This window comes from Podarcis erhardii, assembly GCF_964252035.2.
Source record: "Podarcis erhardii genome assembly, chromosome: 17".
Classification (NCBI taxonomy): Eukaryota; Metazoa; Chordata; class Lepidosauria; order Squamata; family Lacertidae; genus Podarcis; species Podarcis erhardii.
Window position 1 is genome coordinate 12,040,300 of NC_138515.1, and position 22,162 is coordinate 12,062,461.

General features: G+C 42.6%; 1 protein-coding gene and 1 long non-coding RNA gene across 6 annotated transcripts in view; one reads left to right on the forward strand and one right to left on the reverse strand.

Moving 5' to 3' along the window:
• The window catches only part of LOC309332590, a 197,932-nt gene that overhangs the window by 170,468 nt on the left and 5,302 nt on the right, over window positions 1-22,162 (reverse strand). The window lies entirely within an intron of this gene.
• The window catches only part of SLC24A2 (solute carrier family 24 member 2), an 85,172-nt gene that overhangs the window by 49,975 nt on the left and 13,035 nt on the right, over window positions 1-22,162 (forward strand). For 3 of the 5 annotated variants that reach the window (XM_081845132.1, XM_081845133.1, XM_081845134.1), the window contains exons 3-7: window positions 39-68; window positions 3,051-3,159; window positions 12,665-12,715; window positions 18,212-18,307; window positions 19,979-20,067. In XM_081845132.1, coding sequence (XP_081701258.1) covers window positions 39-68; window positions 3,051-3,159; window positions 12,665-12,715; window positions 18,212-18,307; window positions 19,979-20,067 — 375 coding nt within the window. The remainder of the gene's footprint in view (window positions 1-38; window positions 69-3,050; window positions 3,160-12,664; window positions 12,716-18,211; window positions 18,308-19,978; window positions 20,068-22,162) is intronic. The other 2 variants (XM_081845136.1, XM_081845135.1) reach the window with 2 other exon arrangements.

Sequence of the window (22,162 nt, forward strand, 5' to 3'; positions counted from 1 at the left end):
TTTGTTTTGTCTTTTCTTTTTCCTTTCCACTCATGCAGTCAAATGCCGGGGATGACCAGACACTAACGGTAGGCAGTAGCAAGTGTCTTTTTATATCTAGTCATTTTGATTCTAAAATGCATAGTCAGGTTTTTTTATTATATATGTGATGATATAATTGTAAAACTTAGAATTCTAGTGCTAAAACTATTTCTGGGATTTTACTTTTCCATTTCATTTGCATTTTATTAGAAGATGGATGCATATACAGAGGGACTGCATCCAACTAAGTTTTATTCACAGTTGGCCTGTTGAAATGAATGATCCTTAGTTAGGCATGCTTAGTTAGAGCCAGTGTGGTGTAGTGGTTAAGAGCGGTAGTCTCGTAATCTGGTGAACCGGGTTCGCGTCTCTGCTCCTCCACATGCAGCTGCTGGGTGACCTTGGGCCAGTCACCCTTCCTTGAAGTCTCTCAGCCCCACTCACCTCACAGAGTGTTTGTTGTGGGGGAGGAAGGGAAAGGTGAATGTTAGCCCCTTTGAGACTCCTTCGGGTAGTGATAAAGCGGGATATCAAATCCAAACTCCTCCTCCTCCTCTTCTTCTTCTTCTTCTTCATTAATTTCAATAGGTCCACTGTCAAGTATGACTTAAGACTAGATACAAGTCAGAGTCTGCCATTTTTCCTTGGCCTTAATCACCAAGCCACATACAGTCATACCTCAGCTTACAGACACTTCAGGTTGCGTTTTCTTGGGTTACGGACCACCAAAACCCAGCAGTACCGAAACGGGTTACTTCCAGGTTTCAGTGGTCGTGCATGCGCAGAAGCGCTGAATCGCAACCCACGCATGTGCAGGTTGCAAACGTGCATCCCACACAGATCACGTTCGCAACCCGAGCGTCCACTGTATTGTAGTTGCTTGCCTCTCTCCTTGCAGTTTTGCAGCCCACAAGAAACCAAGGTGTAGAAGCTGTCTAGCCCAGTTTAGGTGAAGAACTTCGCTTTCATTGACTAACTGGCAGCCAGGGACACATTTCCCTTTCCTTTGATAGCTAAGGTAAAGGTAAAGGGACCCCCTGACCGTTAGGTCCAGTTGTGACCGAGTCTGGGGTTGCGGCGCTCATCTTGCTTTATAGGCTGAGGGAGCCAGCATACAGCTTCTGTGGCCAGCATGACTGAGCTGCTTCTGGCGAAACCAGAGCAGCGCACAGAAACGCCGTTTACCTTCCCGCTGGAGCGGTACCTATTTATATACTTGCACTTTGACGTGCTTTTGAACTGCTAGGTTGGCAGGAGCAGGGACCGAGCAACGGGAGCTCACCCCGTCGCAGGGATTCAAACCGCCGACCTTCTGATCGGCAAGTTCTAGGCTCTGTGGTTTAGACTACAGTGCCACCCACGTCCCACCTTTGATAGCTAACTCTCTTCAAATGCCTGTTCTTTCATTCGTGTCACCTCAGTAGATACGGTTTTGTGAATGTGTTTGCCCAGGTCATGCGTAGCTCCCCTCTCAGGGCTCATGTGCTTAACCAAACCCCCCTGGTTATAAAAGAATGGCCCTGCAAGTTATTTTTTTCTTTTCCACCAACTGCGCATACATCTTACAGTCATATATATTTCCAGAGTTATAATTCCACCTACAAAACTACAGTGAGTCAGAAGAATGAATTGCATATGAGTATGGAAACCATGTTAAGGACTTCATTGCTTTTCCATAGGTCTGGTTCACATGTCACTTAAAAAGCAGGGGTCGGCAAAGGTTTTGTGGCTTGGGCCGGAGTGCGCACGCATGCGCAAATGCTATTTCCGGGGCGCTCCTTCCGGTGCGGAGGAGGCTTGCCCTGTTCTGGGAAGTTTTTAATGTGTGATATTTTAGTGTTTTTTGGTTTCTATGGAAGCCGCCCAGAGTGGCTGGGGAAACGCAGCCTGATGGGCAGGGTACAAATAATTTATTATTATTATTATTATTATTATTATTATTATTATTATTATTATTACCATTGGCTGCAGGAAGCCGGCCAGTGTCGCGGAAGGCAGTCCCCGCTCTGCTCTGCGCCGGTTTAGCATGGCACACAGGAGCCGACTAAGCAGGTGGCGAGGGTCCCCTAGCGGGCAGTGTGGGTCCATAGGTCTTAGGTTGCCAACCCCTGCTTTAAAGCACGGTTGAAATAAAACTACCACACTGTTCAAAAGTTCCAGTTTTCTTCCTTTTGCTGCACCAAAAAGCAATCAAACCAGACTGGCCATAGTACACATGTTCCTTCAAGTGTCCCATTATCTAGGGGCAATCTCAGAATTTCAGAAGCCGTCCCAATTTCTGATTTGATCCTGGAATGTCCTGGTTGTCCTTTTTTTACTCCCCTCCACAAATGCCCACTCCTGCCACGAACCAGTAAGTAAAGGGGAAGAGTTACCTTAGTAGATGCCTGGTCTTGTTTTTAGACCAATTTGGAGCCTTCATTTTGCTCAGTATTTCTACTGTGGGCTGGACGAGGCCCCTTCTTCCTTGGCCACAACTAACTTGTCATTTGCTCTTAAGATACTGTGTTTATGAGGCTTATATAATGTGACCCAGGGACTGAAAACCTAGCTTTATGTGAAGTATCTAAGACTATATTATCTTTTTTTTTTTAAAGATATTTATTAGGTTTTCCATTGTAACCATCCAATAAAAACCACATTAAAACATTCCAAATTATAATACAATTTAAAAAGCCAAACAACCGTGCCAAATTATATATCTTTGGGTGACTTCCCATGCTCTGAAGTTCGGGGAGTGATGATCTAACGTTGCACTGCATTCCTTAATTAGTCCAAATAGTCCTGATAAACATTTCCGATATTGATCCTTCGTTTATTTTTAACAGCCTCTGAATTCGTTTAGCAAGCGGGTTAGTCCTGTCTGTACGACCTTATTGTGTTATCTAATTATTTTCCTAAAATATTTTAAAAATAACAATACCTGCTTTATATACATAGTAGGGAGGAGTCACAGCGTTGTAGTACATGCAGTAAATTTACTTTCCAAACAGGATTTAAATAGTTTTTTCCCCTCTTTCCCCCTTTAGACTAAGCCCCGTCTGCAGCGTGGTGGGAGCTCTGCATCTCTGCACAACAGTCTAATGAGGAACAGCATTTTCCAGCTTATGATTCACACTCTTGACCCACTTGCTGAAGGTATCGCTTCAACGTGTTTTATTTTTTCTGTTGCTTTTCTTTCCCTCTTGTTAATTTTATTTAAAATTTCCTTCGGCAGCTAATGCTTCTTTTCTCCTGTTCTCTTCCAGCGCAGTTGACAAAATGGGTGCTTTCTTTTCATCTCAGTAGGGGGCTTCCACATGTGCAAAAACCTCCCATGCACAAACATTGGTTTAAAATCAGCCTTTAAATCAAGGTCCTGCTGAAACAATTCCTCTCCCTTCAGATAAAATAGACAAATGTAGACACAGCCCTGTTTGTGTGTTTTGTGTGTATGCAGCTCTCTCTCTAAGTGTGTGTGTGTGTGTGTGTGTGTGTTCTTAAGTCTTGGCTTTAGCTTTTCATACAGATTATGTCTTCTGAAATAACGCTTGCATTTGCAAGGCTAGAATTTCTCCAAAAATAAGTGATCGTACGTTAGCAAACTATGAGAATGTTCCCATAATTTGCTTACTCAAGTGATTGCAAAATTTAAACTGCTCTGTATTAGAAGCACAAGGAATTTGGGTTTCACTTGAAAACTTTTTAATTACTTTTTTTTTAAGTGAATACACATCTCTTTGAAACGAAGATTTTGGGTGGGGTTTTTTTTTGACATTTTTTAACCAAATGATGTAACGTTCACCAGTCTTAAAGGAAAAGCTGCTACTCTTTCAGTCCTTACATTCTAAGCATTACCAAGTCTCTGCTCAGACAAGTATATGTGCTTGAAAATGTTGTCAGAAGCGATTGGGATTCTCTTGACTGTATAAAGCTTTGCATCTGCCACTGGAAGCTTTGCAGCTGCTCAGTTGAAATTAACTTTGCCAGTAATAATCTGTCTGGACTGTGAAGGTTAGCTTTTAAAAAATAAATAAGATTCACATCTTCTGTCATCTTACTAAAAGAAGCAAACAAAGCCTAAGACACCCAACCAAATTGTATAATTTGTCTCCTTTTATATTTCTTTGTTTTCTCCTTCAAAGCATAGCTCTGCATCTGTCTTGCATCTTCTGCCCTAAGCAGCTGCTGTGTGGCCTTTCAGAACCATTTTTTAAAAACATAACACAGTGTTGAAGGAGGTTTACTTTTCCTCTCCTGTAACAAAAGTATTTAGATGGATATTCCAGAAATCCAGTGTCAGTACTCATTTATTGGTGGGCCATGACCAACAACTAGCTTATGCCTTACCCTAAATTTGCACCTGCGAAAGCACCACCATCTTCTTAAAGTCTTCTTAAAAGATTGAGGGGGAAAGCATGGGAGATCAGGCAGGAGGGAGACAAGAGAAGGGAAAAGCTGGATCAAAATTAATATTCAGTCTGCATTATAAGCCAAGAACAGAAATGTGTGTATTCAAAAATTGGGTCTGATCTTGAAATATTATTTTAGCAAAACTATAAATCCTCCAGGTGATGCGGTCATCTAATTGTGAGATTATGACGATGACAATTGTGATTAAAGTTACCAAGGCACTGCATAAAGATTATTTTTTTTTAAGTACAGTTCCTTCCCACAACCTTACGGTCTAGTAGATACGATACAAAAGGGGAAAGGGTTTGAGAGTTCAAAGAGGGAGAGCAAACTAGTACCGTTAATTTTTTTTTCAAAAAAAAAATTACTCATTTTGTAACACAAATGAACAACAAAAACAAAAAAGCAAACAATACAAACAAATTCTTATCTTATTTTTTCTAAACATTGTTGGGTGAACTTCCCCAAGTCCCCCCATCTGATTTTCATTTTAACTCATATTTAGCAGATTAGATATATCATAATTTGTAACCATTTTTTTAATCTCACTTGCTTTTACCATAAAAATCATCATATTTTATCCCTTACAAATAATACTATTTTAAAATAAATTATCTTCTACTTCCAACCCTATAGCCTATATCCACTTCCAAAGCTATTCTAAGATTTAAATATTAACATATTTTTTCAAATAGTCTTTAAACTTCTTCCAGTCTTCTTCCACCACCTCTTCTCTCTGGTCTCAGAATCTCCCAGTCAGTTCGGCAAGCTCCATATAGTCCAGTGGTCCCGCTAATGTTATACGTGTTGAACCATCAGGTGGGATGGCCACTGAGGGACATGGTTTGGGGAGAGCCACTGCTTTTTCATCTATTGTACTAATAATAGCATTAACTTAGGACATTTATTAAGGATTAAAGTATTCCTCGGGCCATTAAGTTATCCTGGGTAATTGTTTGTCTTCTGGGAATCTAAAGTATTCATAAAGTGCTTTAGAGTGTTAAAAACGCTTCGCATACATTAAATTGTACAAAAAGGGAGGCACGATTATCTCCATATTACAGATACAGAGAGAGGGACTGAGAGATAATGGCTTGCTTAAGAAAATGAGCTTTATTTGTATCTGTCTCACCCTTCACTACTGCATTTACAGGCAGCTGACATCTTATGACTATAAACAAACATAATAAAATTATGACAATAGATAAACACTACAACAGTAAACCACCAAACATTAAAACTAGGAATTTCCTGATTTGTAGCTCATTTTCATGCAGCACAAGTCTATGCCTGTTTACGCAAAACTAAGTCCCACAGTGCTCAATGGAACTTACATCCAGGAAAAGCGTGTAAAAAAAAATTGTGTCCTTAGCTACTATGCCATATCAGGACATCACTTGATTCTTAAGGCCTTTTAATCCACTGGCATTATTTAAACTTTGCAAGAAATTTGTAGAATAAGTTATCACATCTTAAAGCATTTTTTTTTAATTTGTAAAAAGAACCATATAAATATTTGAATACTTAAGTATACTTTCACCCCATTCCATCTTATTCCCCAAACTTACAAATGTGTACAGGTAACTTTAATCTTATGCTTATTTTACTTATACAGTTGTAATTTTGTGCAGGTGAGCAGAGGAAACCCAGTCTCCATTTATTTGTTTCCCCACAGGCAACTGCACCAAGCTCCTATTGCAGCACCCCAGGTGTCAGGCTTTGGCAGGTGTCTTAGAGAGCCAGTGTGGTGTAGTGGTTAATAGCGGTGGACTCGTAATCTGGTGAACCGGGTTCGCTTCCCCGCTCCTCCACATGCCGCTGCTGGGTGACCTTGGGCCAGTCACACTTCTTTGAAGTCTCTCAGCTCCACTCACCTCACAGAGTGCTTGTTGTGGGGGAGGAAGGGAAAGGAGAATGTTAGCCGCTTTGAGACTCCTTAGGGTAGTGATAAAGCAGGGTATCAAATCCAAACTCCTCCTCCTCTTCTTCTTCTTCTTCTTCTTCTTCTAGCCCACTGGCCTCTGTCCCCAAGCTGGGCAGGTGCTTACTAGGCTTTGGGAAGAAGGAGGGAGGACTCGAGGACTCTGCCAGAGTCCTCACACCTGCTTCCCAAAGCCAGGCAAGCACTTACTGAATTTTGGGAAGGCGGCAGGAGGGCTTCGAGACCTTGTCAGAGTGGAGTGTTTTTTCAACTTTCAAATTCCAAAAATGTGGGGTGCTAAAAAGTTGTAACATCGCCACTTCCAGGGAGGAAAGGTGGCGGACTTGTCATGGACTGCTGACACTCCTGTCGGCAGAGATAATTATGTTGTGATTGAGATAACCAAGGTATGATGCTTGGTTACCAAAACTTCCCTTTGAGATAAGGGAATTCAGCAATGAGCATCACATGCTCAGAAGAAGATGTTCATCATGCTAGAGACAGAAGCTTTCAGGAGTAGAGGATCATCTAGAGAGAGAAACAGTTATTGGGCCTATGCACTGCATAATAGCCCTTAAATTAGGCCATCGGGTCAGCGAAACCTCCTTCTTTTCACTGCTACTAAAATTGGAAGTAAATATGAGTTTGATTTTCTGCCAATTAATTAGCACCCAGAAAGGAAGCAGGCTATGGGGGGGGGCAGCGGTGGCAAAAAAGCACTAATTAACAGACTAGAAAATAAATCTAAAATCTAAAATTACTATCAACTTCAAAAGAATACAATTTATAAGATAGACCTGAATCTGCTTTCAATCTTCACTTTGTATTGCCTGTAAATCTCCATCTTGTATGTGCTGTGTTGGCTGCGGAAACGAATCTGAAAAGGAATGCTTAAGAAGACACAAGTTCCTGGAAAAGGAGACTGCCAAGGGGGAGATTAATAGGACCCAGTATGGCAAAGGCAATGCTGAATGCTTCACCAATAGTTTATATCATACGATGGCTGCTGGACAAACAGCTGACAGTTAAGAGCTGAGATGTGTAGAACGTTAAGAGAGATTGGATGAGAGATGCTTCAGACTAAGAATGCGCAAGACCTGTGGGAAAAGATGTCTTTCTATATCTGCCTGAACATGTGCAAACTTCTAGTGAATATTCTTAATAATCAGTAATAATAAATGTATGGCAAGAATATACTCCTAAACAGGATACTGTAAAAAGCTGTACAATCCAAAATGCATTTCGTTTTTTAAAGAAATCAATATGCCACTGCTTTTTCACCTATTATACTAATAATAGCATTAACCTAGGGCACTTATTAAGGATTTAAAGTATTCCCCAGACCATTATCCTGGGCAATTGTTTGTCTTCGGAGAATCTGAAGCATTCATAAAGCTTGGTTTGTTTTCCAACTGCTCGTGTCTCATACCTCTGTAACTTGGTGAGAAACCGGGAAGGAGTGGCTGAATGACTCGTGGTTAAACAAGCCTGGTGGGTTTGGACATAACTCCAAACCATAGTTGAAAGAAACCACAGGCTAAACAAACCATAGCTTACTTACTCAGGAGCTGATTCTGCATAATTTACAGAAACTCTGAAGTATCGGAATTTGAAACAAAAGTGACTAATAATCCTAGACTAGTGAATCTGTTTAGGCTTAGATTGGAGACACAGATAACACACCCTTCAGATCCCTAGCTGCGCCAATATGTTGCGCACTTATGGCCTTGATTTCTTCTTTCCTACTCTTGTATTTGCTAGCGTGTACCTTCCTTCCTTCCTTCTTTTCTGTCAATGGGGAAATCCGATTACAAAATACTGGATATCTAATATCTCTTTTCTTATGTGTTCATTTTCATTCTTTGATTTGAGGTATGTGGTGCAACGACCCCTCTCCCTTCCGTCCTTTCAAAAACCACTTCAGATCCCAATATGTAATCCTTTGCATTTCTCCCCCAGCCCCAGTTAATTTATGATACTTATTTCATTTCTCCTGGTCTATTTCTTTTAATAAATTCCTTCCCTGAACACCTCCTCTTCCTTGATTATTATATCCATCTGAGATTGTCCTGGTACCTTCCTCAAACTTCCACTTGGCAGGCACTATTATTTTCCTTAAGTGAGCAACATTAAGGATAAACTCTCTTTCCAGGATCCCAAAGAATGTCAGCTTAAGATAATGACTGTGGCTGCACCACAAACCGCTGCTGCTCCCATTCAGAAGGAAGTGGGAAGAGTTGTTATGTCAGGGGTCGGCAACCTAAGGCCCGTGGACCACAAGTGGCCCACAGGGGTCATTCTACCAGCCTATGAGCCGTCCACGAACTGAGCCGCCCTCTTGGCGAGTCGCTGTGCTAAACCGGTGCAGCACAGCGCAGGGACTCGCTTTCGCAGCGCCGAAAATAGCGTCTGCACAGATGCCGGAAATCGCAGGCGCGCTCGCTCATGTGCGCCCGCAATCCGGCCCACAGAGGGGGCTCCGTGGCAGCAAACTGGCCCAGGCAAAGTAAGCCTTGCTGACCCCTGTGTTATGTAGTCCTTTATACAGTGGTACCTCAGGTTACATACGCTTCAGGTTACATACGGTTCAGGTTACAGAGTCTGCTAACCCAGAAATAGTGCTTCAGGTTAAGAACTTTGCTTCAGGATAAGAACAGAAATCGGGCTTTGGCGGCGCGGCAGCAGCAGGAGGCCCCATTAGCTAAAGTGGTCTTCAGGTTAAGAAGAGTTTCAGGTTAAATACGGACCCTCGTAATGAATTAAGTACTTAACCTGAGGTACCATTGTACAGCTTTTAGATCAGGGCCGGCAAGGTTTACCTCGCCTGTGCCGGTTCACTCCAGTGGAGATCCCTCTGTGGGCCAGATCACGCATGTTTCGGCATCTGAGAATCCGCAGGTGTGATTTCCAGCACCGTGGAAGCGAGTCCCTGCACCATGCTGGGCCAGTTTAGTGCAGCACGCGGATACTCGCCGAGTGGGTGGTTCGGTTTGGGGGCAGTTTGTGGGCCAGTTAAACGATCCCCGCAGGCCGCTTGTGGCCCATGGGCCTTAGGTTGCCTACCCCTGTTTTAGACAGAGCCATGTTTTATGAATGCTCCTCGTTTCAACCCCACTCTGAATGCCATACATATGTCAGAATGCAATTATGCTTAGAAATTCATGATATATTTGAATATATTGAATATATTGATATATCACTTGTAGGGTTACAAGAAGTTTTGTAAGGAGAACTATATGAATTATTGCGAAAGAGGACTAAGAAGGAGTTTAGGATTTGGATTTCATAGCAATAACTATAATAATAAAATGCAAAATTAGAAAGAAAGTTAGAAAACCATCAGTTGAGGTTGATGGAAGTCCTAGGCTGTGATAACCAAAGGTTTGTTACTATTGTTTAAAATGGGATGTTATGTTTGTAAAAACCAATAAAAATTATATTAAAACAAAACAAAACAGAATGCAATTGTGCTTGCATGCATTATGAATGCCAGTAGAAAAGTGAGCCATTTATTTGTTCTTGTAATAATAATAATAATTTATTATTTCTACCCCGCCCATCTGGCTGGGTTTCCTGAGCCACTCTGGGCGGCTTTCAACAGAACATTAAAAACAGAATAAAAACTTCAAACATAAAAAACTTCCTTAAACAGTGCTGCCTTCAGATGTCTTCTAAAAGTCAGATAGTTGTTTATCTGTTTGACATCTGATGGGAGGGTGTTCCACAGGGCGGGCGCCACCACCGAGAAGGCCCTCTGCCTGGTTCCCTGTAAATTCGCTTCTTGCAGGGAGGGAACCGCCAGAAGACCCTCGGAGCTGGACCTCAGTGCCTGGGCTGAACTATGGGTTGGAGACAAATACACCAGTCCTCCTAAGATAATGAATTGTGTAAGATGGTTGGGAACCTGTTGCGGGAATGTAATTGATATTGCCTGTGCCAATCACTTATGACAAGAGAATCACCCAACCTCCATGACCACAAAATGTTAAGAGCTGATTTTTTAATTTTTCAAAAATCTAAAATATAGAATTTGAGCATGAAGTCCGCTGCTTTTCTTCGTCAACTTTTAAAAACTTGAAAGACCTGACCTGAATGCAAAACTGCCTCGTTCTTCTCAAGGACCCTTTTAATTATGTTTTTGCTCTGTTCCTTTCCTGCTGCAAATATCGTGGGTTGGGGAGTTATGTGAAAATGGTTTTCTCATTTGACCGTTGTCGTGGCAATGTTACATTTTAATGCCTACCCTGGCAAATAGCACCACGAGGTGTGTTTAGGGCATTCAGGAATCTTAGGCAAGTCAACCGAAAAACCATATTTCCCTAAAAACTCAACAACTTCCTGGTTTTTTTACTTTTTGAAGTAAATGCCATGTTACTGTAAGTTCTGAACAGTGGCATAGCAAGCAAGAGACTGTCGTTCTTAAATTGACTATACATTTTAGCCAGTACAGGGATGCACAGGTAAGATACATTTCATATTTATCAGGAAACAAAATCCTCTACTTATTAGCAATTAAGATTGGAAAATCATCACTGTTATCTTAGATCTAAACGTAAGAGAGAGATCAAGTGTTATGGAAACGTGCCTGAACCCAGACTGTTTTTAGAAGAGAACATGGAATCGAAAGAGTTGACTAAAGAGCGAAATAATGGACCGTTGCTGCTATAATTACTTTCTAAGTGCTTCCATTAAAGCAGGGAGAATAACATCTGAAATTCTATTGTTAGGTCTCTGCAAAGCTTCAGTTTTGGTAGTCAGTGATAAATGCTCAGAAATGGAATTACCAAAGGAGGACTAGAACATAATGATGGGGGGGGGATCACAGTGTTTCTAAAGAATTTGCCTTAATTTGTCATTATTTTGCTTCCCTACTTATCTCATGAATAATTTAAAAAGTCGTTTTGAACAATTAACTCACCCCCAGGTATTAAAATGAGCTGATATTTCCAGTTCAGAGTGGAACTTTCCCTTTGAACTTGGAGAGTTCCAACACTGTTTCCACCATTGATTTGCATCTTATATAATCTTAGCTTTACTGCATTGCTGCAGAGCTTTACTGTTTTTAATCTGTGATATTTTAGTGTATTTCTGGTTTTTATGGAAGCCGCCCAGAGTGGCTGGGGAAACCCAGCCAGATGGGCGGGGTACAAATAATAAATTATTATTATTATTATTATATTATTGGTGCTACAAGATAATTCCACTTTGTAGAAGGCTTTTCCTTCTGTTTGACGAAGGGGTGAAGAAGCTCCCTGACTCAGATGTTTTCTTTGAAACATATGCTCAGCAATCGCAGTGCAGCTGTAATGTGCATTTCTGAAGCATTCCTCTTTTATTTAAGTTTCCAGTTTTACAATTACATTGTTTTCCATTCTTATACAGCAGTTCTTTTTGACTTCCCACCCAGTCTGCATGAAAAAGGAAAACAAAGTATATTTAGAGTATATCACATAAAAAGCCACAACCTAAATTAAATCATTAGAAGCCTTACGTGGCTCAAGAACTCAATACCTCTCCCCATAGGAACTGACCTAGACTCTGTTCTTGTCATCCAAGGCCCTTCTCTATGTCCCCCCCCCCCGAGAGGTTTGGAGGGTTAAAACACAAGAACGGGGCCTTTTCTGTAGTGGCTCCCAGTCTGTGTAATGCTTTCCCCAGAGAGGCTTGCCCTGGCACCATCATTACATATCTTTAGGCTCCAGGCGAAGACATTCCTCTTTATCCAGGCCTTTAAATAAATTAAATATCTATGGCCTGTTAAATGGGGAGGGTGGGCTGTTCTTACGGTTATTTTATTACTATGCTGTGTATTATCATGTTTTTTATTATTATGCTGTATAAATTATGTTCTTAATTTTGTACACCGCCCTGGGATTTTTGGATAAAAGGTGGTGTAAAATTTAAAATAAATCAATAAAAAAACTTCAATCGTATCCCAATAAACATTAAGTAGGCTTTCACCGGAACGTGTTCTTAGGCATCTTGCAGACTATTGATGCTAAATAAATATTAAATCGTAGCATAAAATTGTAGTTTACAAAAGAAGATTCCCGGAAGGTGAAACTTAAAACGCAACCCTAGAAGAGAAAATGTAATTTCCAGTGACACCCCAAAACTTACTGCGTTTTGTGCTCCAACCAACCTATCCAAGATGCTTACATTAACTACAGAAGCAATTTTCATAAGTACGTCTCATTTTGACAAGCTGTGCTTCCCTACTCTGCAGAAAGATTATTGCTGTGAATTTTATTGAGAATGTGTGAAAGCATGTTGATTGCTTTGAATGTCTGCTGCTTCCTTATCTCTGTGTCTTTTACTATGATGTTGTAGAGCTTGGATCATATGGAAAGCTAAAATATTATGACACAATGACTGAAGAAGGTAAGAAATATTTTGGAATTTTTGTCTCAGCATTTTTTAATACTCTTTTTTCAAAAAAAAAAACCTACTGTGATTACTTTTCTTCTTCTTCTTCTTGGTTTTTTTTTTTCAGTTCCTCTTTGCATGATTTCACTGACATAGTGTGATGTGCTACCATACTTCTTAACGTTTTTATCAACTCGCATTTGCTGTTTCTTTTTTTTATTGCCATACAGCAAATCAGTTTTGCTTTAAAATAGCACACACTTCCACAGATCGGCACTTTCAAAACTTTGTTCTTCATGCAAACCTGATCATGTCCACAGCAAGCCCTACTGAGTACAGTGGGACCCACTCCCATCTAAGTGTGTAAAAAGACCGCTGTCTAAATGTGCCTACATTTATTAACGCAAAACCCAGTGAGACTTATTAAACACACTTCTCATTTCGGATATAGCCAGGCTAGGAGATGACCTTTTGATTTTGCAAACACCTACGTGCAAATTGTTCAGAGCTTCATCAAAATATTTGGCTAATTTCTGTGAGTGTTTTCAGCGAGGTTAGGTGATGTTGTGCAATCCACAATAACAACTGAGGTATAGTTTACACCTGTGCAGCCATTTTAAAAATGTAAGCTATGCCAATTAGCAGTTTGCTCCATCTTGTCAGCACACGCGGTCCTTATCCAAAGTTTTTGATGGACGAATGAGTGATGGGTGATGCTACTATCGTCTCCTCCCCATGGCTGAACCAAAGGTGGAACTGCACTGAGAGTTCTTGCAATCCTAATACAGGGAGGGGGGCAATTGCAAGGAAGAATCCATGGAAGGAAGTGAGGCACATTGCTCTTCCCTCTCTCACTAATTTGGTGCTGAATGGATCTCGAACGGGAAGTAAGATTGGCATTTTGCCACAAACTATGTCCATTGTTGGACGCGGGTGGTGCTGTGAGTTGAACCACACAGCCTAGGACTTGCCGATCAGAAGGTCAGCGGTTCGAATCCCTGCGATGGGGTGAGCTCCTGTTGCTCGGTCCCTGCTCCTGCCAACCTAGCAGTTCGAAATCACATCAAAGTGAAAGTAGATAAATAGGTACCACTCTGGCGGGAAGGGAACCGGTGTTTCCGTGCGCTGCTCTGGTTCGCCAGAAGTGGCTTAGTCATGCTGGCCGCATGACCCGGAAGCTGTACGCCAGCTCCCTCGGCTAATAAATGGAGATGAGCGCCGCAACCCCAGAGTCAGCCATGACTGGACCTAATGGTCAGGGGTCCCTTTACCTTTACCTTTATCTCCATTGCTGGGTGCGGGTGGCACTGTGAGTTAAACCACAGAGCCTAGGACTTGCTGATCAGAAGGTTGGCAGTTTGAATCCCCGTGACAGGGTGAGCTCCTGTTGCTCGGTCCCTGCTCCTGCCAACCTAGCAGTTCGAAATCACATCAAAGTGAAAGTAGATAAATAGGTATCGCTCCGGCGGGAAGGTAAACGGCGTTTCCGTGTGCTGCTCTGGTTTGCCAAAAGCGGCTTAGTCATGCTGGCCACATGACCCAGAAGCTGTATGCCGGCTCCCTCGGCCAATAAAGCGAGATGAGCACCGCAACCCCAGAGTCGGTCACGACTGGACCTAATGATCAGGGGTCCCTTTACCTTTTTATGTCCATTGTTAGTGGAAGGCCAGGTAGCAAAAATGTTTTGTGCTTAGCTGCTGTGCCTTGGTAATCTTCCACAACTGTAAAAGTAATTCTGTATAAAGCCTTTTAAAGAGTAGTTACAGATCTATACTTGGACATATCCACCTTAAATTAGCTCCATGTCAAACTTGAAAGATGCTCCTTTCCACTCTGCAATTCTCAGAAATGCATGACTCTTGCTCTTCCGCATTTGCATGCAGTGAATTGCATTGGCCTTCTTGGCTTTTGTGGGCTCCAAAGTTTTGCACTGGTGATATTGCTGTTCAGACATTGGTTTGCAGCTCTAAAGGTGTATCGGATGACAGAGGCAAAGGCAACTTCTCCTTGTAGCTTGTGACTCCCAAGCTCTTAGGACTCCTGTAGCACTGGAAAGTGGGACGTGGGTGGTGCTGTGGGTTAAACCACAGAGCCTAGGACTTGCCGCTCAGAAAGTTGGCGGTTCGAATCCCCGCAACGGGGTGAGCTCCCGTTACTCGTTCCTTGCTCTTGCCAACCTACCAGTTCGAAAGCACGTCAAAGTGCAAGTAGATAAATAGGTGCCACTCCAGTGGGAATGTAAACGGCATTTCCGTGTGCTGCTCTGGTTCGGTAGAAGCGGCTTAGTCCTGCTGGCCGCATGACCCGGAAGCTGTACGCCGGCTCCCTTGGCCAATAAAGCGAGATGAGCGCCGCAACCCCAGAGTCAGTCACGACTGGACCTAATGGTCAGGGGGTCCCTTTACCTTTACCTTTAGCACTGGAAAAGTCTGTTGTGTGGATGGGGCTGGCTTTTCAAATGCTTCTGGACTTCAGCTCTCAACAGACACAGTCAGCATGGCCAGTGGTCAGGGATGGTGGGATTTTAGATTAACACTGCCAGGTTCCCCTCCCTTGCTCTCTTGAGTGTCATGCTAAGTGGCTGAAATGAGCACTTTCCTCATTGTGGCCCTGGCAGTCAGTACAACCACTGGCTTTGTTGGGGGGTAGGAACAAATGCCTGTTTGTTCCTCTGGCTGCAAGAGGAACAGGTATGATCTTGCAATAGGTCCCTGCCAATAGGACCAGATTGTAAATAGCCTTTTCTGTTTGTGTGCCTCTTCTGATGACTCCATAATCGATCTGTATCCATTTTTCTACTCATATGCAGATTTGTACTCTTTACCATGTGAGGTTTTGTACCTATTATTTTAGATTTGCGTTTTCCACTGCATTAGAATGAACTAACTAATGAAGAGATGACATTTCATTAATCGGTTCTTCATTTCTCTTTGTAAGCGCTCTTTATATAGTCTGGCTTTTGTTTCTTGAAGCACCCATTGATCTCGCTATTACATTATGTTGTATTAAATGCTCCTGTTTTCAAGCTGTGCCATGTGTTGCAAGTGCATTCTTCTGTGTCAAACCAGTACCAGCTTTCAAATACATCCATCGGCCACTGCAAACATCAAATAATAAAAATGCTTTGGGATGGATGAATCTTGCCGCTGGAGAGACGAATTTTATTGGTGTCCATCAATTGCCATGTTTATCTTTTATTTGATTACATGATTATATCCAAGCTTTATGCCTTCATAGATAACCTTCTATGTTCTTAGTCCCAGTTTTTGTTGCTTCTCTGCATCCAGCCATCTTCTGCTCTCCAAAAGCCTTTCAGAAAACCACAAAGGTTACATTTTTAGAAACTAATCTGATCTCAGGAAGGTCTTTTGAGGGGCGCAAAAACCATTGTTGTCTGCATCTCAGAAACATAATGAAAAGGGAAATAGAAAAATATTTCTCTTCCACCATTTCCCCACAAATATTTGGTATTTCCCGCTGCCTACTGCCTACCATTATATTTGAGCTATATCCTTAAATCACTCCACTACTAATTGAAAAGCAATAGTTAAGATGAATACCAGAAGTCCATGCTGTGGGCTGATCCCAGTTATAGCTGGAGACACAATCATGTGCTCTCCCCACCCCCAGGCAAAGGAGTTGAATGCAGTTGTAAAAACAGATTGCTGCTTAGGGTACATATATTCATTTTTTTACTTTCACCTCTTCTAGGCTTTTCATGGTTTAGCAAATATGCCAAGTTTTTTTGTCCAAAGACAACAACAGAGCAAAACAAATATGTATATCCATCATGGGAAGTATCCTGGTTTGTGCAAAAGACAGGTTCTTATTTTCAGATAAAATGGGAAACTGGTTTGCTGCAAACTCTGGGTTGTTTTACTACATTAAATTTGAATCAGACACTGGTCCATGGTGTTCACTCAGCCAGTTCCTGCTCATTATCAAAATTCATTATCAGTACAGAGGAAAATATATTGTAGCATAATTACAAATGTCATGCAGTTAGGTCTTTGAGTTGCATAAAGGTCTTATTGGGTTAAAGTATTTTATTGATTAATTGATAAGTAAATAGCATATGATTTGTTGGCTGCATTTTATTGTTTTTGTTTTAGTGTTTCATATGTGTCTTAAAACTGTTGTATACTACCTTGAGATTCTCAGAGGAAGGCAAAAGAAACATTTTAATTAATTCCCCCCCCTCCCCATTGCATAAGTGAATCTCCAGTTCCTCTCCATCTCCCTTGTGGTACAACACCCCTATCTGTTCCAGAGGGTTGGGGGATCCTCTGGAAAAGATTTTGGGGTCAGTGGGTGGGCTATAGGGGGAGGAGAGGAGCAGGAAGTCCCATTGCTCATGCAGAAGTCAGTGGTGCAGTCAGACAGATATCATTGGTATTCACCCCTATATTTACTAGGTGGGCTCTAGCTTGAGAATGATTTTGCCACAATTAATGCATTAGTCTATGTCCTGCCACAGGCCTCTTAGGCTGCAATCCATTTAATTTAGTGAGATCTAGTGTAAACTTGCATAGGACTGAGCTGTTAGTTGTCTCTTCTGGAATTTGTCTCCTAGGAATGGGGGGGGGGGATGGCGAAGCATAGCAGCCATCCTATTAATAAAAGTTGGTGTTAATTCTGACAGGTTTCTTAATTCAGCGTTAATTGAAACCAAATCCATGTGCCCCCTTGGTCCGAGGTGCTATCTCTCAGCCTTGCAGGAGCTTCTGATGATACAAATACACACGCAATACTAGCTATTTTTGCAGCTATTCAAATTGGAAGATATACCGTATTTTTCACCCCATAGGACGCACCGGCCCATAGGACGCACCTAGTTTTTTGAGGGGGAAATAAAGGGGGGGAAATTATTTTTTCCCCTCAGGTGCGGGGCTGGGGCGGGGGAAGCCCGAGCTTCCCCTGACCCCAGCCCCGATAACAGGCTGCTATCCGCAAGCCGTGGGAGAGCTGTGCGAAGTCGCGCAGCTCTCCCACGGCTAGCAGAGGGCTGCGCGAAGCCCGAAGCTTGAGGCGTGCTGAGCTCAGCGCGCCCCAAGCTTCTGGGTGCTGGCAAGCGCTCCGCTAGCCATGGGAGAGCTGTGCGATTTCGTGCGGCTCTCCCATGGCTAGCGGAGTGCTGCGCGAAACCCAAAGCTTGGGGCGTGCTGAGCTCAGCGCGCCCCAAGCTTCTGGGTGCAGGCAAGCTCCCCGCTAGCCGTGGGAGAGCTGCGTCTCCCACCGCTAGCGGATAGCTTCCTGAAGCCTGGAGAGCAAGAGGGGTTGGTGCGCACCGACCCCCCTTGCTCTCCAGGCTTCAGTGAAAGCCTGCATTCGCCCCATAGGACGCACACACATTTCCCCTTCATTTTTGGAGGGGGAAAAGTGCGTCCTATAGGGCAAAAAATACGGTAAGTTCAGCTTACTGTTTCACGGTGCAAGAAGCTGAGGCAGTAACAGGAATCTGCCACCTCCGATAGCTGTGCTTTAACAAATGTGTTTTTTTCTTTCTTTCAGGAAAGTTCAAAGAAAGGGCATCTATTCTTCATAAGATGGCCAAAAAGTGTCAGGTGGAGGACGGTGAAAAACGGAATGGAAGTGCTAATCATGCCGGTAGGCAAAACATAATAATATTTAATTATTTCGTTTGCAGATATGTGAATAGATAGATAGATAGATAATTTATTACGGTCAAAGACCAGCTCACATAACATAACACAATAAAAACAGCATTCATAAAGATAAAATATACAATCAGAGCAGATTGCAGCATTAGCTCATGAGTTAAAATTGAGATATATGCATACACCCGTACAACTGAGATTTGGGCTACCATAAATAAAATTGACCCTGAGGCGCCCCAAAGGGGAACTTCAGCACTTCCCTAGTAAGCTATTTTATTCTAGAGGACGATCTGTGCCTACAAATCTGGGCGCGGAATCTGGCTACCAGCCAGGTTGTTTTATGATCTTTGCCTAAGAGGAGAGAATTAAATATGTGAATAGAAATGCTATAGAGTACTTTACTCAAGAAAATACCGCATTTTTAAAAAATTGAGGTAATACCTATGTATTTATAGTATAATTGCAAGATAGCATGTACTTTTTTTGTTGCAAAGAAACCTGCATCTGTTTGGCAGAAGATGGATGGGTCTGGCATTCTCACCTGTCTTCCAATGCAGATATGCTTCCCTGTGTGAAGCCCTTGGTTTCTTGGTATATGTGGTGCAACTGTGTTCGCCAAGTTGAAAGCAGAAGTGAAGAACAAGCTTTCCTTCTGCAACATCTTTTTTTTCCATGCTTGGTTTTATTTAAGCTTAGATCAGCAGTGGGGAACAGCAGCCCGCCGGCCTAATTAGGCCCAGCAAGCCATTTCCCAAACCAGACCTACCTGCCCACATGATGTGTGATGCAGTGACAGTGAACCCCTTTGAAGGTATCACCTGACATCATACTAGAATCAGCTGATTGACAGCTGGGCAGTCCCACTCAGCCAGTTCCCCTCCCCTCCCCTGGCTTAAATAATCCTCTGTGATCGCACAGGCTAATGATGGTCAACAAGTTGGCTCATTTGCAACCCACCAGCTGATACACGTGTGTGTCCCCCAATTAAGGGATAGCCCCACATCCCTCATCCACATTCTTCTAGAGACTGGCTAGGAGTCAGAGAATATACTGCAGAATAAGCGGTGCCTTTTATGCCTTCCTCCTTCACCTGTTCACGAGTCTTTAAATTGTGGTGTGTGTGAATAGCCCAGGTATATCCTTGCACCAGTCAGGTCTAGCAGAATGGGAACTAGGAGAATCCCAAAGCACTGCAAAGTCTTCCTCTCTTGCAACATAAATGCTTATGTAAGGGCAAAGAGGAGCCTATCACAGAGCTTCTCTCTGCCAGTTTCATCTCCTGAGCAGTTCCACCTGAGGTCCTGGGAGTTGGCTGTGTCTGTAAGAGGCAGATGCACGATAAGAGACTAATTCACTCTGGGTGAGAAGCTGTGTAAACAAGGCTTAGGTGATTAATTAATAGACTTGATATTGGAGCAAAGAAGGTAAAGATTACAAAGATATTATATTAAACTCTGTTAGCATTCAGTTTGACTCTCCTTTAAATGCCACTGGCTTCAGTAGGTTTAAGCTAGACTATTTTTGTCTCAAACTAACTCTTATATCAGCTAATTAAATACTAGTGCTTAACTGTTCAATGAGTTTACAGATTAATGGTTGAAAAGTAACTGATATGTTCTGAGTTTTGCTTTTTTTTTTTAATTTCTGGAATATGCTTCAGGTGCCCCAAACACTGCAAAAGTCGAAGTTGAGGTGACACCACCAAATGACGGAGCTATGCAAAACGGAACGGCTGTTGGAGCAGTAGAGGTTGCTATCTTATTCCTTCCCCTTCTCCCCCCTTTCTCCTCCATCCCTATTTATGCATGATTTTGTGATGCACAGGAAGTACCATAAAAGGGCAAAGAGATTCATAAAATTATGGAACACTGGAGAGAGAGAGGGAGAGAGAGAGAGAGACTCTTCTTCTTCTTCCTCTTCTCCCTCCTCACAAGAATTCAGTCCTCCACAGGTATAGCTAGTTATCATACGGTGTTTGTGAATTGCATGGACACAAGCTGTAGCGTTGGCCACTTGGTTTGATCACTTGGCCATTAGCTTTATTCCCTCCTCACACACCCCTTAGAAACATCCAGCTGGTCACTGTTGCGAACAGAATTATGGGTGTAAGCCAGGGATGGGGAAGTTGTGTCTTTCCAGATGTTGCCGGACTTCTGTGCCTGTCCTCGCTGACAAAGGACTATGCTGGCTCATCTTCCTCATCCCTGGCCAAAGTGGACCTTTGGTCCGTTTCAGTAGCACCCTTATGTTTTTACCGTACAAAGTCTGTGGGCCCAGGGTGGGGGACGCTTACCGCCTATCAAGATATAACCTATATGCGAGAACAATCACCTTGGAGATTTAAAAAAGCCCAGTGGTTTCACATAAGCTGATGCAGAAGCAATGTCGTGTGATACGTGGCAAACTGACTCTCCAAAACTTCTGAGGGAACATTTTTCTCAAGGCTGGGCCAAAGTCAGCGATGTTTCCTTCCAGGGTCCATTTCTCACGCTTGCCTAGGGAACTGCATTCACATCACCTGGTTCCATTAATAGAGATTCTCTCCTTGCGCTGAGCAAAACATTTCCTCCCAAGACTGCAGCCTGTCAGCTGTGATTAACTGGATTCATAAAAGGGACACACTTGTGAGTGCTGCAACCTAACCCGCATTCTCTCGTTTTATTTTATTTCTCATTATTTATAAGATTTTATTAATACATTACAATAAAAAAGTTTTTTAAAAAAGAAAAAGAAGGATACAAGGCCCTCTTTCACAGGTAAATCTTAACTTGACTAACACAAGTTTTGACCCAGAATGAGTGTCTGACAATTGGATTCCCACTTTCAAGACTTCATAATTAGAGTCATAGCAAATATACCGTATTTTTCGCTCTATAACCCGCACCTGACCATAACACGCACATAGTTTTTAGAGGAGGAAAACAAGTAAAAAAATATTCTAAACGAAACAGTGGATGTATGATTTTTGTGGTTCATGCTGTGGCCACAGACATGTGATCTGACGGCGAGTTTGGGGTAGCCCAATGCAAAAATCCTGTGGATCCATGCTTTGTAACCACATTTTTGCACCATTGCGGCCCCATGAAACAGTGGGTGCGTGTGTGTGTGTTTGGTGCAGGCTGTAGCCATGGACATGCTATGTGATCTGATGGTGAATTTGGGGTGACCCAGTGCAAAATTCCTGAGGATCCATGTGGATCCGTGCTTTGTAACCACGTTTTAAGTGGGGAGGGAAGGAAAAGCACTCAAGGGACAAGGAGTACGTGTGGGGTGTGTGGAGAAGGATGCTGCTAATAATGCAGGAGAGGGGTATAAGGGGAGAAGGCTCCTCTCCCACTTTGCTCCTATAAAACAAGCAGGCTCTGCTTCTCTCCCTCCTCCCCGGCTTAGAAAAACTTCACTGCTATTTAGTGAGCTGAGTGGGGAGGAGAAAGGGACAGAGAGCCTGCTTGCTTTAAAGGAGCCAACCGGACAGGAGCCACTTACATCTATGTAAGCGGCTCCTCTCCCACTTTGCTGTTTCAAAGCGAGCCACAGAGGAGGGAAGGAAGGGGAACCATGGATCCTCTGCACACGACTGCAGCAGATCCCCCCGCCATCCGTAGGCATTCGCTCCATAACATGCACAGACATTTCCCCTTACTTTCTAGGAGGAAAAAAGTGAGTGTTATGGAGCAAAAAATACGGTACCTGTGGCTCCACCTATTGATGTGCCTGAATAGTCTTGAAATAAGTTCAGCTTTTAAACGAGGCTGTCTTCAAAGCAGACAGACAAAAAAAGACAAAGCACAGTGATTTAATTTTTCATATGAATATTGTTTTGTTATCTTCTTGTTTACATTAG